The sequence below is a fragment of the Pleurodeles waltl genome, chromosome 6 (genome assembly GCF_031143425.1).
Source record: "Pleurodeles waltl isolate 20211129_DDA chromosome 6, aPleWal1.hap1.20221129, whole genome shotgun sequence".
NCBI lineage: Eukaryota > Metazoa > Chordata > Amphibia > Caudata > Salamandridae > Pleurodeles > Pleurodeles waltl.
The window spans coordinates 1,061,536,775-1,061,556,201 of NC_090445.1; the positions used below are offsets into that span (position 1 = coordinate 1,061,536,775).

Consider the following 19,427-nt stretch of genomic DNA (forward strand, 5'->3'; position numbering starts at 1 on the left):
TGATCCGTGGAGTGAATTTAGTGTTGCTCTTGTACATGATTCTGGTAAATCTGCCCTTTATAAAGATTGTTGGGGGAAGGAAATGGATGGGGATGCTGTATTGCAATCTGTTTTGAAGTATGTTTTAGAAGGGTGGCCTAGGAAGGACCAGCTAACAGAGCAGTGTAGGTACTTCTGGGAAGTTAGATATGAGCTTTCTGTAGTGAACGATGTTGTTTTGAGAGGAGATAAAATCTTTCCTCTGTGTGGTGTGAGGGAAGCGATCTTGGAATTGTGCCATGAGGGCCATTTTGGCATCATCAGGACCAAATCGGTAGTTAAGGATTTATATTGGTAGCCGGGTGTGGACAGGGCGGTGGAAAGATTCGTTAAATCTTGTAAAGTGTGTTCCTCAGCTGATAAGAGTTTGTGTACCCTGAGACCATCTACGGAGCAAATGCTTTTACCCAAGCAACCATGGGAATGTGTTGCTGTGGATTTGTTTGGACCAGCTGGCGATGCTCAAGAGTATGTAGTTGTACTCATTGACTTGTTTTCTAAATGGCCGGAGATTGGAATAGTGGAGAGGGCTGACACCACTACAGTTTTGGAGTTCTTGGACAAAGCATTTTTATCCAAAGGTATCCCAGCAAAATTATTGAGTGACAATGATGTGCAATTTGTCTCTGATGCTGCAAGAAAGTATTTTGAGAGAGTGGGGATCAAACACAAAACGACATCCCTGTATAATCCAAGCGGTAATGGCACAGAAGAAAGATTCAATAGGGTCATCAAGGGTGTTATTCAAGGTGCTATGGAAAAGTGTGAGGATTGGCATACAGCTGTTTTCAAGGCGATGTGGGCATATAGAATCACTGAGAATGGAGCAACAGGATTAAGTCATTTTGTTATTATGAGGGGAAGAAATCCTAGAAGTAAACATAACCCTGCTTGGTTAGTTGATACTGGAATTAGACACTGGTCTATGGAGTTGGTGAGAGATTGCTTGGACAAGTCACTAGAAAAAACTAAATTCTATTATGATAAACTTCATCATGTGAAGCCGGTCAAGATGAATGTAGGTGGTTGGGTTTGTGTTAAGAAGCCTTATAAGGTTACGAAGGGCGAGAGTCAGTATTTCGGACTGGAGCAGGTAATGGAAGTGTTACATAATGCTGTCAGATTGAGTGATGGTAGAGTTTGGAATCTTAAACGTGTGGCTTTGCTTAACTATAAGCAAAATCTTATGTGTAATGATGAAGGTATGAATGGAACAATGGATGGGAAATGAACGGCTGATCGGTTGGAGGACGAAGTGGAGGGACATAGAGTATCAGGAAAGGAGGATGGTTTTTCTATCCTTGATCAGGGTAATTGTGTCAATGATTGTGAGGAGGGTGTTAATGAGTGTGAAGGTGGTGAGAAGCATGCATCTGATCATGTGACGGGGCATTCAGATGGTGTTTTGCATGAAAGGAAAAGGAAGATGATATGTCCTTGTTGGTTGAAGGATTTTGTGTTAGGACACACAGCAATTACTCCGAATACCCAAAGGGTGGGTATCTCTATTAGGTGTGTCTGGGATATTATTACACTGTGTATGTTTGTTTTCTATTAAACCATTTTTTTTTTTTTTTTAGAATAAAGGGGGGGGGGGGTGTTGTGTGTGCTTATTCTCATTCTTAGGGCAGAATGTTATGGCCCGTGACACGAGGGGATTCCAAAGTCTATGATGTGTGGAGTCTCCCTATGTCAGTTGAGCCTCGGTGTCTTACGGTACGGACCTGTTTCCTTTGTACCACTTATCTTTTGAATAAAAGAAGAGTTAATCCACCTGTGGTTCCTGTGTCTTCATCTTGCTGGACCCCTTTCCTTGTGTTTCCCACTTCACCTGCTGCCTTCCTCCTCTGTTGAGACCTCTTCAACAGCTACCCAATCTACTCCGCAAAACCTTACTCTCAAACGGGACATTCTCCGCCTCGCTGAAACCTATTAAGATCCTCTGCTCTCATAAAAACCTAATCTATGTGGCCCATCTATATTGCTCTATGTTGTAAAATCCGAACCCACCCGCAAATTGCTCCTCCGAAAGTGATTTCACCGGGATCATCTTTAAAAAACATCATCTTTATTAGAAAAGGTTGCGAAATAAGTTAACTGCCTTATTGCTGTCTGCTTTTAAAATAACTCGCTGTTCTATCTAAACAATACCTCGAAAAAGATAAACATTCTTCGAAAGAAATGCTTTTTTTTAAAACTAGGTCAAAAAGGCCAACCCTCTGAATTTTCGGTGGAATATAATGTATGAATATTCAATACGGTAACATCAACCATGTTACTTTTTACGTGTGCAGCCCCATGTAACACCGAGGACGTAAGCGCATGCTCACGGTTGAAGCCTGATAAATTAGCTAAATTCACACCAAACTGCGCATGTCCACAAAATGACACGCTACAGTCAGGCAAAATGTTGCACACTCTATTTATGTCTAATATCCAAGCATACCTGCAGTAAGAAAAAAATACGTTTAAAACTATTTTAGCAAGCTTACAAAATAACCGCCACCCTTCTTGCCACAGTCACGCAGTTTCGAGTTAATATAATCCGGTAGGTTACGTGAAGGCGCGCACGCGAGAGCTGAGAAGCAAACTCGGGAACGCGCGACTCTCCTGCGTGCGCGCTGAGGGGGCGTGGTTGTGGTGTACACGCGCTTGATACAAGCGGGCGAATGTGGAGGGGGCGTGACCGTTTGTTGTAGGCGCGAGCGAGGTGCAGAGCGCTGAGGTACCCGGAGAGAAACAATACGCACTATAGGTTTGTGAGGTAGACTGTGGACAAGAAGGGTGGAACGGACCTACACCGACGCACGAATAAACGTGAGTTAAAAATGTAAATGCGTCGACGTTTCAAGGGCGGGCTAATCGGGAGGGGAAAAGGCACAGAGAACATCATTTTAGTTGGGTTGTGATAGCTCGTAGGTCTGTAAACCGTAATCTGTACTTCCTTTACTCCTATAGGAAAACGTAGCACCTCAGCGCCTCCTCCCCGCCATGGTCCGTTGTTTTTCAATGTGCGCATGCGCTGTCTCTGTGCTGGTCATTATGTCGACTGTTTTTTATGCCTTCCCCTGTTCGAAAAATGAAAGGTAGTTTTGGTTGGTGGTTGTAATGATGCTACATGAATTCTATTGGTTGGGGTGCGCAGAGGGAAAAATGCCGGATGGTGAGAATTGGCTGCGATCCGCGGGAGCTGTGCGTAGCCCCTCCTTTCCTCTTTGTGTGCTCCCACCCCCCCCCCGCTTACCTCTGATTGGTGGGTGCCCCCTGTTGCCATTGTCCTCTTCTGCTCCAGAGATGCGACTAGGTCCATAGAGCTTTGGGTCCGTGAAAGCTTTGATGGGGGTCCAAATAACACTGCCGTCCAGGTTTCCAAATGTGATAACAGATTCGCAGAGCACTGTTTCAGATGTTGTTCAAAGCAATAAGCTTTGACATGTTTTGTACATCGTCAATACCAGTCAAAACAGAATTGAATACACTTGTCATCTGACTGTGATGTCGAGCAGAATGTTTCCTGAGTACGCCCTCTGCGGAGGGATTTGCTACTATCTCAGACAAAGGTGCTTTTACAGCGCCAGATTCTTCTGAAGTGGAATCCCACCTCATTGACCACAGAAAGGGATGGATGTTCGCCAGTCATTACCTCGTATTATGTTCTTCCCTGCATGTAATGTTTTCTACAGTAAGTTGCCCACAGTGCTTAATTAGGGGATAGCGCGTTCCAGTATGTAAATGTGGTAGAAAATTGTGTAAGGGCACCTGCTGCCTAAAAGGCAGAAAGTGGTACCGCTTTAGTGTTCCGAACGATGTGTCTCCGCCACCGGCATTTTATCGAGGTTGTATTTAAGACATAAACTTAAACAGAAATGTAATTTAGAAATACATATGCTTGTCTCTTGTTCACTGTGTAAGTTCTACTACTATCATTTTGGGTACCTCTTTGTAATGTTTGTTTCGGTAATTCTAGTATTTGGAGGTTCAGTCCGTATTAAATCACCGATTCACGTATAACTTGTGTGTTTATTTTCTGAGACACCCACCATTTTGCATTTCTCGTTCCCACCGTAAAAAGAAATGCATTTCGTGTTACGATGCTTGTTCTTTTGCTATTTGTGTAGGGCCGTTTTTCCCGTCTATACAGGTGAAAGTGGAGGTGCGTTATTTTGAAGTTGAAGAGTAGTAAACAAGATGATGAGATGTGTTCCCAAGCAGTCAGTATCTTCGTCTGAAATAGGTCGGGGTTTTGGTTAAATTAAATGGTGCACGTTCCCATGAGAGTCGCAGATTATAGTGATCCTCTCCAATGGATACTTAATGCTCAGGATTTATCCTGTTAATTTGTGCGTTCTAGTACAACAAAAACTACTATTTAGGTTTACGTCAAACTTGACATAAAGTCAGATCACAGATAATTTTGTGTACATTTTCAGTCATTTTTTTAATTTTTATTTTATTTTATTTTTTTAAGTTGAAAAACTCATTAAACAAATATTAGTTTCTGTGGAAGCATTTTTGGGTTGAAGCCTACCAGACAGTACAGCCGCCCGGTTTGCTTACAATCTCTTGTGGGCATTCTGAAAGTTTCCCTGAGAATGCATTTCGCACTTGCTGACCATTGTCTTCATTTGCTGGCTTTGTTTGTTTTAGGCTGTCCAGCTTGAGTTCACCCCCCCCCCCCCCCCGGTTACTCAAACGTTATTTACTCAGTTCTTTCACAAACAATCTTTCTGTAAACAGGCCTTTAAATCTAGTTATTATCTTGTCACTTTTGCTGTGCATTCAAAGACAGAAGTCAGATGACGGGTTCTGTCTTCCCAGAGAGCTTAGTGTTTACTTTTCTTTCTCTGACGTCAAAGTGAAAGAATTAATGTGACGATCCTGCTGAGTAGGCGTGTGAGAGGAGAGGGTGTATTTTTTTTTTTTTTTTTTCTGGCACACACAAACTGCTTTGAGAATATATCGTAATTACCACACAAAGCAATTTTTTTTGTAATTCTGAAGTATGGTGATTTGAGTATGGTCAAAAAGTATCGTGGTGACATTTGCTCATTTAATTGTGTATAGTTAAAATCGTATTTCAGGGTGAATGTAATGGTAGTTTCCATTGCACATGTGTTATCTGTAATGGCAGCTCCATAGCAAACAAAACAGAAAAATTGGGTCGCTCAAGTTCTATGTTACAGCAGTACTCCACTTCATTGGAAAGGTTTGCAAGGACTAGTAAAAAGTATACAAATGGGACAAACGACACACACACCTAGTCACTGAGGCCGAAGGCCATGCCTTGGGAGAACCTAAATATACATAATAGCACAGTGGAATATATATGGTGTTTAAATTTACAGTGACATTATTTGCATCATTTTACAAACCATCCACTACAGAAGCACATAATAGACAAATCACACTCCACCATCAATACAAATTGTTGCACACAGCACACTGGAAGAGTATGGATTTTAAGTCTGCTCGTTAAAAAATTGCCCTTTTTTTTTTCTTTTTTTGGACATTTGTCACAAAACAATCGCACTTGCAAACCTCATACATCCATAACCCAACTTGTCTTAAAACTGTTCTGCACTTGCAAACACACTCACACCACCCACAAGACGTGTACTAAAAACTCCCCACCAAAGCTCCTCACACACACACACACAAGCTACTTCTATGTGTCTGTATGTGCATTTACAGAAGTTTGTGTGCTAATACTACTCAAAGAAATGTGAAAAAAATGGCATACTTCACCACTAGATATGTGCACATCAGACCATGTATATATTACTGCTCCTGTGCACATATAGGTTTTATGTAGAGGGGTTTTCTCCGACTAATTCAACCGTACTAGTAACGTGTGTATGTGTGTGTGTATATATATGTGTATATATATATATGTGTGTGTGTGTGTATATATATATAAAGTTAATTTCAGTTTCTTGATATATAAAAAATTGAAAAAAAGCTTCCTTTAAACATTGACCCATCTCTTCTCTCTAACTCATCCAAAACCTTACTGACCACTTTGAACCCCCAAACATCCTTCTCAAACGTTCCCTCCTTTTTAGGTTTCACTTGTGCAGTGCTTCTGAAAGCTCTTGTATTTATTTATTTTTCAAATTAAAAGAGGCTTACAAGCCCGCCCATTACTTACCATTCGTTGACTTAATGATCACTGTCATTTTCTTGCTTTTCACTGGTCAGCAGCATCAGGGTTGCGCCATATCGGGTTTCACTTCCTCTTTCCTAAGGTGTCACCAAGTACAGTTTCCAACTGACGGCCAGTGTCCTTCCACTGGCCATATGCATGGGGTACTTTTTTTTTTTTTTTTTTTTTTTTTTTTAAACGTTCTAGCACTCCACAAGTGTGCACATGTTTTCGGACAGCCTCCTCCCCCCCCTCCCCCCTTCTTTGTATTCCTTCCAGACATTCACTTGCAACCAGTGCCACTTGCCCCACATCGTTGCCTGCACCAGCCCAGAGGCATGCTTGTCATTATATTCTGGACTGAGGTAGATTACAAAGCTGTTTCTGTGGTTGGTAGGGACTGTGTACTGCAAGCAACTGTTAAACAAACTGTCTCCATCTGCTTTACAAGGAAGGAATTTCTTCATAGCTTAAGGCAGGTGTTGCATTCTGTTTATTTTGTTGTTTGGGCATTGGCATCTCCTGCTCTTATCAGCCTGTGAAGTGTGGAGTACTTTAAACAAAACATATGAATACTCTTATGAAGTGTACTCTAAGCAGATATAAGAAAATAGCTCAAGCCTGCTTTCTGCTGGTCACATTTAATTGCAGATACTTTGACGATTCTTTAAAGCAGTGGTTCTTCATTAGCTTTCACCTTCACAGCGCTAGCGAAGTTTCTTTTAAATTATTGGGTTTCGTCTGACAGTTCTTGAGCTATGCTTTTAAAAAAAATCTCTTGAAATTAAAAAAAGCGTTGGCAAAGTCCATATGTTTCTCTTTTGTGAGACCTAGTGGTGTTGTCAGTGTTTTTAAAGATGTTGCACAGCAGGGCAGGCTTACAAGAAAGGAAAAAAAAGCACCACAGCATTTATCGCTGCTGTGCCACATCTTTTTTTTATTTATTTATTTATTCACTCTGTTTTTATTACGTTTAGAAACATAACCAACAGAAACAATGCAGTGCATATCAATGCAAGTTATTACAGAATCTGTTTTGTCACATTCCTGAAGGACAGAGCAAGCATACAATCCGGACCCGGGGCCTAAGGCACCTGCTGCAGCAGCAGATTCCCTCCCACCCTAAGAGAATACACATGAAACCAATCCATACATATCTCATGAATAGCATAGTTGCAGTCCCAACACAGTTGGTTGTCACTTCTCCAATCAAGGCAATGTAAATTTAATCAATCATCCTCATCCGTGCTCCCCTCTGTACTTAACTCTTCCACCCCAGTGAACTGTTCCATCAGTTAGTGTCCCCTCTTTCCTGCGTGTCATCCGCATATACTGTTCTTCAGCAGCACCCCATTCCATTAAGTCTCAGATCCAACAAGGGATGGAGGGGCTCCGGGCGCTCATCCAGCAAATGGCCACCCTAAGCCAATTGTGGGAGCTTACACGGGATGCTCCTACCTCAAGGTCTTCTCACCACCCCTAAAAGGCATGTCACAGGCGTTATTTCTAGCCCCAGTCCTGTTACCTTCTCTACCCTCCCAACCACCTCCCAGCAGTATCGGTGCACCATCTTACTGGACCCAGCCAGGTGTATAATGGAAGCATTGAATGTGCCACACCTGGGACACCTAGCCCTTTTTGTTGGGTCAATCCTATTAAGGCAGTCAGGTGTGATGTATATCCTATGCACAAAGTTGAAGTGTCATAATTTAAACCTATTGTTGCATGACACCGTACGCACCAGCGATAATGCCATTGCCCAGTCCGTGTCCTCCGTGAGGGTCCCCAGTTCATGCTCCCAGGCCCTGCGAGCAACACTCATTACACCCGGTGATCATCCCGAAAGGCTTTATAAAACCAAGTGCTCAGATGGGTCCCCTCACCCCAATTCAGTAGCCCATTCAACACAATCGATGCCAGGGGGGCCACCGGAAAACTACACCAGATCTCCCTTGCCACACTTTCCATTTTGGCATATTGTAGAAACTGTCTGGGACCCAATCCAAATGTGTCCCTAGCATCTGGGAATGAGAGAAACTCCCCATTGGGGTATAGATCTCCTGCCACATCACTTCCTCCCAATCTTCAGGCTTGGTTGACATTAAATTGTCCATGTCCCTAAAGAGAGCTAAATCCCAAATCTTTAATTCTCTATCAAACTGGGCAGGCCGAAGGACTTTTCTAACCACCTGTTCCCAAATTCTGGCAGTAGTCTTAACCAGATGTGGGACATCCGAAGCAGATCGGCCGCCCAACATCAATAGATGGGCCAACGCCCTCCCACCCAGCATTCCTGCAAATATTCTCTTCTCCCAATTGTCTGACTCAGTCATCCATTTTGCAGCGTGCTGCAAGTGTGCTGCGTAATAATAATGTCTTATGTTGGGAATTGCCAGTCCTCCCTCTGCCATGTCCCTCTGCAACGTCGACAGTGCCACCCTACTAGGTCATCCAGCCCACACCACTGAAATCAACAAACTATCTAGGCGAGCCGAGTAGATAGTGGAAACAGAGAGTTCTGAATCTGATAAAGACACCACAGCTGCCCTCCCAATCACCGAAAGAGATAGGTAGTTCCAAAACAGAACCGAGCCCTCAAGGCTGGACCCCACTCGTTCCACATTAAGTTTCTCATGCACCACCACAGTGTGTGTAACCTAAATATCTAAAGCTTTCAAGCTTCCACCTGAGCCCTCCTCCGGGAACTCCTTCTGGGGGGACACCACAGAGGGAACCCAACGGGAACAGAGGTGATTTCTTCCTACTCACCTGGAGGCCAGACACGGCCCCAAAAGCCTCCAACAACACAGGCACCGAAGCACTGGACTCACGAAGATATACTAGCGCATCATCTGCTTTTAGGGAAACCATGTGGGTGGTATGCCCCACACGAATACCCCAAGGTTCCAATTCCATAGCTGTGCGGCATCTTTAAAAAGTAAATAAATAAAACCTTGACAAAGCCAATAGGCAAAACACATTGGCTTTGACAATGCTTGTTTAGCCGTGTCACCCAATTAAGACACAAACGACCACTACTCACAGAAACAACTCAATACTTTCCCTTTCAAATCCTATTCAGATCATTCTGTCTCTACTCTACTAAACACACAAGAAATCAAAAAAAGTATGGGAACTGATACTGCATGCAATGGGGCAGGGGAAGTGAGCATGGGAGCTGGGTCAAATGTGGCGCTAAAAAACAATGTTCTGTAAGTATTTATTTAGTTCGTTATTTTTTGGCCTTTCACCGTCAGGTAGCTACGTATCAAAAAACACGCAGCCTAAATAAATAAAAAAAAGTTAATAATAAAAAAAATACTATAGTGCATTTCCGACTAACAACACTATACAACCTTTATTAGTTAATCCGCTGCAGAGGTCTGTGTGTGACCAGAGAGAGACAGAATTAAATCTTTGTTGAGGTCCCAGCCTGTAATAGAAAGCACTGTGAATAATAAGTTATTATTGTAAAATTGCATTACACACAGTACGCAATAGACTGCTACAGAATGCACCAAACTGTTTAAAATAAAAATGGTGCTTCCAAAATATAGATTTGTAGTAATTCCGAGAATGTATGTAATGGGATTTTTTTACACAGTGGTCCTTTCAACACCTCGTCAGGGGTAGAAAAATCTAAATAAATACAGTTTCAACTAATAGCACATACTTCACAGCTCAGTTAACAACTCTTTGCACTGCGACTCAAAAATAATAAATCTTTGTCATCACAAAGCTTCGAGCGGTTCGATCAATTAGAGGTTGTACCGGCTTCCAAGCATACTTTATTTACACTTGCAGATTACCCTTTACAATTGCAGATTAAGTAGCTGCGCACATTTAGCATTTCTTTGAGGCAAGCAGGCACCCAGACAGGAAGGCATGTTTAGCTGTCTCCCTGGCTTCGTTTTCAAAGCACAGGATACTCACTGAATGACACTTCAGCTGAAGCATTTGAACTAGCAGAATGAACTGGGATGGTTTCTTGTTTACAAAAAAAAGGAAAAGTTTTTTTTCATAAATCAAAAAAACAAGTATGGTCACGTTGTGCCCCTCCGATCCCGCCCAATTCGACCTCAGAGCATGCCACTTGCTGCAAAGCGCTTCAGCGCCACCAGGGGGAGTAAGCACAATATGAACACAATTACAGTATTACCCCAGTGCAACATAGGGAATTTAAATTTACTAATAAAAAATTTGCGCTTTCTTTTGTACAACACATACTACACGTCAGCATGCCTTTTTCCCATGTTTGAAAAGAATGGAGAGACAGAAGTGCCACTCCATATTGCCACCATCGATCTAAATCACCACCAGAATGGGACACATAGCGTTTAAGTATCCTTATTGAACTTTGCACCATTTTTACGTTCAGTCACATAAACAACATGAGGCATGCACCTGTCTGCGGCATGGCATTTATTTATGTGGTTCGGTAAATAAAAAAAACAGTTGATGTTTATGAGTACTTGAAAGCAACCAAAACATTGTCTGTTTTTAAACCATTTCGGTGTTCCTGGACGGTGCGATGCTAATGGAGGAGGTAGAAGCCGTACAGCAAAGAGAGGTTTGGAAACTGTCTATTTTACTCACAACTCGTGGGATACAGGAGGCCATGGCTGACAGTACAGTTTTCCTACCAGTTCTTTTTAGTGTTCAAGAAGTGCATAGCTGCTGCAGACTACAGTCACAGTGACATTGGGGTCATTTGCTTATTTTTCTTTTGTTGGACCCTGAAGAAGACTCTCCAACATCTGTGAATTTGCATCTGCAGGGGCTGCAGCAGAAGTGGAAGTACTGTCACCTTCCCCTTCTTCCATACTATGGTGTTGCTAGTTTAAACGAATGTGACCTCCCCTCAACACTAAGTATGTTTTTGACAAAAGTTAAGCACACTGCATGGAAAACAGCCCAAATATTCTGATTGCATTGACATGGCATAATTGTTGTGCTTAAATGGTATTTAGTCATTCTTCTTTAACACTTCACCACATCCATTGCAAGCGAGCCACATATTCTGCCAATCGATAATCATAAATTGCGTACAAAATGAAATACAACATATCCTGGAGTTGTAGGAGTACTCTTCTACCTAATGGTGTGACACCCAAACTGTTGTTGGTCCAGCATCTTAGCTTTGTCACCACCGGAGAACCGGATCTTTTGTCGTTGCTACTCCTGCTTCTAGGAGCCACTTGCCCCCTGGTATCCATCAGTGTGTGAAGCACAAAAAACAAAATCAAAATGTCTGTGCTGTTTACTTGAACCTTCTATGTGCTCGATTAGTTGGTGATGATTTGTACAAGGAACAGTAAGACTATTCTTTACACCAGTCACATAGTGTTAAATTGATAACACCTTTAATTCTCATTTGCAGACTCTTAGGCAAAACCATTCTGAAATACCAGTGACTTCACTCTTTGCAAAATTTACTTCCAAAAGTAAAAATATCTTTCAGTACCTTGACTAGCAAGGGAAGACGGAAACAAACAATGTTGCCAAGGCAGAAAAGGAAGACTACAGAAGTTGAGCAAGTACTTTGACTTTATGACGTCTAATGTATGAAAGAAAAACTTTCAAGGTTTTGCTGAAAATGTACCTATACATCAGTTTTGGAGAAAAATATACATTGGAAAATAATAAAGTGAAGTGATGTTTTAGGGTCAGTTTAGTAAACCAAAAATACATACAGTTTATGAAAACACCCCCAAAACATCCACTTTTGGAAAACATAGTGCACCCCATTTACAGAACATCCCATGCCAGTCACTTCTGTGGCAACACTAGATTTCTGAATCAGTCTCCTTTCACCTTAACATTTTCAAAGAGAATCATTTTTCAAACACGTTGTCTTCTTCTCCTATAGTTGGACTGTGAGACATCAGCCACATCTTATTGTTGAAAGTTAACTTTCATTTAGATTTGTTTGCCAGTAGCCTGCTGGTGAAGGTGAACCAAACAGGCGAGTAGTAGAGTCAAAATTGCAAAATCTTCACCTTTTGGCATCTGATACATGGAGCAATTAATTAACCAGTCAGTTGGTTGCTCTTGAACATCAGTCATCAGTCTGGCAGTTTTTTTTATTTATTGTTTTATCTTGGAGGATAGTTGATTGTAATCACACAGAGGTGAGGTTAGTCTGCTGACATTGTTACGCTGTCCCTAAATATGGTTGTTTCTAAATGCAGTCTAGGCAGAAAGATAGTAGTAAGGCATCTACAAACATTGCACTTGTAACAAAATATTTTTGCTGCTCACTCCAGCATAGTTAGTGAGCTGTTATTTATAACCTTGTAGTTAATCATTTAAGGCCAGTCTCAGGGAACAAAGCTAAGTACCAGGCACTGATCAGAACCACACCAGCAAGTCACAGCTGATGGCACTGGGGCAGTTGGGTGCAGTAAGGTGTCTGGTGCCCAACAGTCTTTGTGGTTCCAGACGCTGCAGAGTCCTTCCTTGAGGCTTTTGTTCCAGAGCAGGTCCGCTGCTCATGAGAGACTCGAGTCTTTATGGAAGGCAGGACAAGTCTGCTTTTTGGGCCTTTGAGGTCAGCAGGCAGTCAGGTGTGGTCAACTGCTTTGTCTTTTCCTGTTCTGTGGTTGCAACTCTTCTTTGTCTTTTTTGTCTTAGGTCGTCAGGATCTCATTTCAAGGGTTCAGGGGTGCCACCTAAATACTCTATTTAGGGGTATTATAGGGAGTGCCAGATAGCCTTTAGGGTGGCTACACACCTTCAATGACAACTTCTATTGGGAAGTGGGCATAACCCTAACTCTAGTGGCCTTATTTTTTCCAAACAAGATGGAGGATCTTGAAAAGTGGTTTCCACTTCAGCTCGTCCATCTTACGGATGGGACAGGCGTTAAGAGGGCACACCTCGTAATCTGCCTAATTTTCCTTCCTATGCAGAAGCTAAATGTGGGGTCAAGACTGGAGTGGGTGGGGTGGGGGGTGTTGGTCATTTCCGCCATCTAGAGAGACCTGGGTTGCATTACGAAGGTGGCTATGCCTTTTGAAGCTCCCCGCCCTGGAATGTCCATCCTGCCTGGGTGAGGTGAAAACACCTCCACCCAGTGCAGGCTTTTGTCTCGGGTCTTTGAGACTGATGGCACTCATCTTGGAGGGCTAGAAATGCGTCTGTGGTGGCTGAACTGGTCAGGACCACTCAGTCAGCACATTAGTAGCTGGAAGGTTTTCAGGGGGCACCTCTAAGGTGCCATCTTGGTGCATTTATTAATAAACCTGTCACTGGAATCAGTGAGTTTATTATTCTGAGATAACAAACATCCCAGGATTCCAGAAGCCAACATTTAGTTGGGAAACTTGTAATGACCAGTGTCTAGCACATACATTTAAAATGGCTTCCCTGTTCACTTACCATGTCTCAGAAACAGTCCTTGGGGGTGGCACAACTGGTGCTGCAGCCCTTGGGGACCTTCCTTAGTACCCCACTTCTTAGGTACCAGGTGCACCATTTATTATATACTTATAGTGGGTGCTAAAGAGTGTACCAATTGTGCAAAACTGTGCAGTTTTGGGAAAGAGATCTGGCCCAGGGGACCTGGTTAGCAGGGACTTTGTGTACTAACAGTCGAAATCGCATCAGAAACCAGGCAAAAAGTGAGGGCTAACCATGCCAAAAAGGGCACTTTCCTACAAAAGGTATGGCAACGTTGTGGTACATATACAGGCAAGGAGGAGTAGGATCTCACCCTCTTTGTTGACCAGTTCAAACTGTGGTCCTCTGCGTGCCAGTAGGGGCTTTAGATGGTTGTCAACCAACTAAGCATGGTGGAACATCTGTTCAGATATCCTCAGCCAACAGTACCCCATGGATCATGAGTGTCTGGAGCAAAGTGGTGCAAAAGAGGACAAACTCCAGATCGGTTGTGTTAAGTGTAACAAATCTGCAGTGGACTAGCTAAAAAGCAGCCCCCAGAAGGCTTGCACACCCATTCCTCTAACACAAAGATTACTGTGACTGCAGTAGTGTATGGTATTCCAGTTGTGGTCATTTGCAAGGTAGCTGTGTGGGTGTCCTTCCAAACATTCACAGAACCCTATTGCCTAGACAGAAGGTTTCTGTTGGACAGATACTTTGCCCGATCTATCCCATAGGATTTTCTGCTCTGACCCATTCCACATTTGTTCACAAGGTGAGAGTAAACTGCAGCTAGTCTCTACCAGAAAAGGCATCTCCACGGAGCAGTTCCATTATTGATTAATTGTTGGCTTCTTAAGTTATTGCCCAGTCAGTGGAGCATATGATGGTCAAGAATTCATCTTTCAGTGACCATAAGATTCTGATCCTTTCATTAAAAATGCAGCTCTCCTCCATAGAATCTTGGAATCATTTTGGCACGGTCATTAGTTTCTGTGGGAAAACATGTAGAATTTATTTGGACCCCTGCCAAAATGTTGGTTAAAGTTCTCGAATGCTAAGTGGGAGATATTGATGAATGGAATGTGAATCCATTAAATAACTTCACCAAATTTTTTGAACACATAACCCAAAGTGATCCATATCAACGCTGTAAGCCTTCTCAAAAGAAAGTAAGGCAATCCATTCTATTGTTAAATAGAGAAATTAATAAATTGGTAAGGAGACAATATGAATGGGAGCCCAAGGATAGGAGTAGTAGAATATCATTATTAAAAAGAAGAACGCGTGTGAAGTTGGGTATAGAGGAGGGAAGAGGCCGAGCAGATGTGGGTGGCACTGAGGGAAGCTGCGGTGACAAAACAATCCCATAAATTCTGGGCTATCATCTCCAAAGGCTGTGGGAAGCGTAAATCATCCAGCACTCCTCCAACATCGGAGGCTGGTTGGAGAAAGTACATACTTACCCTTTACGCAGAAAACGTGGAGAAAGCGCCGTAGGAAATGGATTGGAGCATAAGCAACAGAACTGAAGTGGACTGCTGGGGTCCCCATTCTGTGACTGAGATCGAGGGGTTTATTAGGTCGATGAGGACATCTGGAGCAGTGGGTCCTGATGAGGTGCCGATATCCTTAATTAAACAGGGACCGTTTCTCTGGACAAGAATTCTCCATCTGGTCTTTTGCGTCTGCTATTCAAAAAGTATAATTCCTGACTCCTAAATTGGGAGTGTCATCGTCCCACTATATAAAAAGGGAGATAAATCTCTGCCCATAAATTACCATCAAATGTCACTATTGGATGCAACTGGCAAGATATTTGCGAAAAGTATATTAACGCATTTAATTTCCTGGGTCGAGGAAAATGAGATACTCCTTCTGGAACAAGCAGGTTTCAGAAAGGAACATAGTACATTGGATAATATCTTATTGATGCATATTATAAATGGAAAAATATGTTCAGATCAGGGGTGGAATAGTATATGCTGCATTTATAAACTTCTCTATGGCCTTTGATAGGCTGGATAGGAACATTTTGTGGAAAAAAGTAAATGAGTTAGCTGTACCTCCAAACCTTTTTGCACTCTTCAACCTGGTGCAAAATTTTGTTGGGAAGAGAACAGGACCTGTCGTCCAAATTCCCCACAAAAAATGGCTTGAAGCAAGGCTACTTATTGGCACCACTGTTATTTTCTCTATACATCTATGACCTGCCCTGTTGTCTGCAGAATGCTGTTGGCTTTGCACCCAAAATTGGAGGACATTCACTCTCCTGCCTCTTATACGCAGATGATATAGTTGTGATTGACCTTACTCTAAAAGGTCTAAATCAGAGTTTGGCGGGATTAAATCTACTCCATACAGCGCCATTTGCAGATTAATCTAACAAAGTTGCAAGTAGTATGTTTTCTTGGGGAAAAAACTGGGTAAGAAAATGAACTTTTCTTGGTCCCTGGGTAAACACAAGTTAGAGCGGGTAAATTCTTATTGCTTCCTGGGGAAAACGTTATCGTCTTCACTCAGTAACCAATATCACATGCGTAATAATGCTACTAAGGCTCAATCTCAAGTTTAAGTTTTAATGGCCTTTTTGTAAAGCAGTTTCCAGGCGCCATTTCCATCATTTACTTACTGCTTATCAAACAAAGATCCTGGCCACCCTTTTGCATGCTGTGGTGTGTATAGAAATCTCTAAATGGAATTTTCTTGACAGGATGGAAGGGCAGATCCTAAGACGCCTAGCCTGTTGTAACAACTCTGCCTCAGTGGCATCTTTAAGGCTGGAATTTGGTATTAAGAACACTTCTGTACAGGGTCAAGCAGCGGTGGTCCAGAGGGCTTGTAGCTTAGCTCATTGTAGGGTATCCACTATAAGATACTTTGCTTATATAGAAATTTTCAGCAGATTAAAAGAGAAATCTAAGTTTTTTTTCGGAACCATAATCTAGCTATGCAATTGCTTGAGTTAAACCAAGATCTGATTCAATAGTTTCCACCTACTAATTTAAAACAAATCTTGCAAGAGGTGACTTGGTCCAAAAGCTTCTCTTCAGACTTAGTCTTTTAGTCTGAAGAGGAGATTGGCCTCACTAACTAAATCAGTAATTTAAACAGTCTCATTTGTACCGTGCCTAGAATCTCCTGCATGAATTTATTTTGTTTTAGGATTTTTAATTTTTTTCCAGTAATTTTTAACTCTTTTTCTGAGTCTTCTAGTATTGGTGGTAATCAGGATGATTGTAAGTGAACTATTCAAGGCAGCTTTGAGGATTTATTAGATTTTCTATCTACGTGTATTAAAGGAGAGATTTTCTCACTTATATCCTTTACTGTATGGGCAGTGTCTGCTGTTCTTTAATGCTTCCCTTATGAGCTGTGGGTTGGCTGTTTTGGATTTTACTGGTCACTTTTTATTTCAGACTGGAAGTTTAAGCTGCACAACCATCCTTATTCAAGAAAATATTGCGGCGTGCTAGGGTTTTTAACATGAGTGGTTTCCTTTAGGGTACCTTTTTGCACTGTTTGAAGCACTTTATGGTTTTACTTGAGTCTTAATGTTTTGCACATACGCAGCAAGTTTTTTTCTCTTTTAACCTGCTATACTTGAACAATTTTAGATCGTTCCTGTGATAAATTCTGATACGTAATGTTTGAATGGTATTACTGTGATTGTATATTTGATAGTATTTTAATCCTATTTAGGAATTTTACTGATAATGTTTTATGTTATTATATGTATCGGCTATGCATGTGGACCTCATAGGAGTTCCAGGTCATGAAATAAATAAACTTTGAAACTTAAGTGTGTTTTGGGATATATGGTAAGTAAAGAGGCAAGAACTTAATTTATGACCAAAAAATGGGTATGAACCTGAAATATGTTGAATATCTTGAACCTCTACAGGTAAAATAATTATATGGCACCAGAGGGACTTCTTTTGTAATATTGAAAGTATTGCACTCCAGCCCTTGCCACAAAATGCAAAGAACTTTAACTTAACTCTTGTACACTCAAAATATGTTGCTGCGTTAAACTTGGTGACATGCAGCTCTGCCCACTTGATCCAGGAGTCCTGTACAATTCACACATCAGACCAGTGGCAAGCCATTCTTATGGTTCAACTCTTGAATGTACATTGCTTCCTAAACATACGCACCTATAATTTAAAACACCAAGTACCACATATATTATGTTCTGATAGGTTGGAAGCTATTTTTCCACTAGCAAAAGATACCAAATTACTTAACATGTTCTTTAATTATTATGCCGATTACCTCCATTGGATAAATAAAATGAAGTGTTAAAAAGCTTGTGAAGGGGCAGACCAGATCCTCTTGTGCTGCAAAAAGGCCACCCAGTGGGAACTAAAAACCACCCTGAAAGGGATGGATGTAAGAAGATCATTGAAAGGTACTGTTGGTGCTGAGCAGGAGATTCAGCTACCCTGGGGAGGCACACTATAGCTAGGGTGCTGGGAAGAGGAGAGCTGTCCCTGGAGGCCTCCACCTAATTCCACCATGGCTGTGTGAGCCTTGGGGCTGAAGCACAGGGTCAGAAAGGGATGTAGAGGAAGCATTGCTGATCAGGTTGTGCCCCCCCCCCCCCCACCAAAAAAAAAAAAAACTGGAGCATCTTGAAGGACAACTCTGCGGTACGGGATGAGGGAAGAGTACCAGAAGAGAGAAGAGGATCCAGCACATTATACCAGGAATAGCAGAAGCTTGTGTAGGTCCACAAGGCAAATATAGAGAGGTAAACAAATGAGGCTCTGGTTGTATGCTCTGGGGACGCCTGTCTGTATATTTGGTTAAATTAAAGAGTGAGCCATTGAGACTCTTAATACTGAGCATTCTTCTTTGCCCCTTCAAATTAAAGCACCCCACTGCCTCCCCAAATTTAAACAGTTGTATGCCACCCGCAAAAGACAGGTGACGTGCTCACACCAGAGAATTATAATTATATGCCTCTCTTCGAGAGGCCAAGACACTCCAAATAAGCGGCTCCAGTCCAGGGGGCTCTTCTGGACTACTTCCATCAAAGTGGAACCTTAAGGCACCCCAGCAAAAACACACCTGCAAATAATACCCTTGCGCTGAAGGGTGAGCATTCACGACCTCTTGTATATCCTTTAGTACAGTGGTTCCCAACCTGTGGTCCGCGGACCCCCAGGGGTCCGTGACACATTCCCAGGGGGTCCTCAGGCCAGGGCTGGGAAGAAAGTACTTCTCCAGCTGGGGCCTCTGACAAACACGTTCATGTGTGTTTTCATATTTATTACTTCCTTTGTTGAGCAGTTTTAAATGCACTGCAAAGCTCCATGTACTGTAAAAATAAAAGCGTCAAGCTAACTCAAGTGATTAATGTATTTGCTGGAGAGAGATGGGAGTTTTGTGCAGTGGCAGTTTTGACTCAAAGGTAGCGCAGATGGTTATTATGCCTGCTGCAAAGAATGTGTATCATGCAAAAAACTGTATTTTATGTGCATGGCACAGTGGGTTACTGCTTTTGTGTGAGATATTAGTTTGTTACTATGCAGTTCATAATCGTAATCTAGCACAGTTAGCTGTGAACTGCCATTAAAGAGCTGCATGCAAACCACATGGCACAAATTAGAAAGTTGTTTCTTTCCTAGTCTTTCATTTTCCTTATGCTGCTAAAAATGTTTGCTTGTGTAGAAATACATTCTTATTGCTAATGCAGTGCTTAATTTGTGCTTGTTGTTTCCGGTTCTGAGTACCAGCACTTATTTTTGAGGGCGTGGCTTATTCTTCTGCCTCAAGCATTTGCTGTGAGCAAAAGACACATGTCGGAAAGACGGAGAAAGGGAAAAATGAAAAAGCGTCACACAGGGAGAAAGTAGAA

At 42.1% G+C, this 19,427-nt stretch overlaps 1 protein-coding gene across 2 annotated transcripts in view; it reads left to right on the top strand.

Annotated features, from left to right (window-relative positions):
* The first annotated feature begins 2,676 nt into the window (after positions 1-2,676).
* The window catches only part of HP1BP3 (heterochromatin protein 1 binding protein 3), a 707,156-nt gene continuing 690,405 nt past the window's right edge, over positions 2,677-19,427 (top strand). The window contains exon 1 of one of the 2 annotated variants that reach the window (XM_069240026.1): positions 2,677-2,856. Coding sequence is in view for 1 of the 2 variants with exons in the window: in XM_069240025.1 (XP_069096126.1) it covers positions 3,665-3,721 (57 nt within the window). In the remaining variant the exon portion in view is untranslated. Of the gene's footprint in view, positions 2,857-3,314; positions 3,722-19,427 lie in introns of those variants that run through there. The other variant, XM_069240025.1, reaches the window with a different exon arrangement.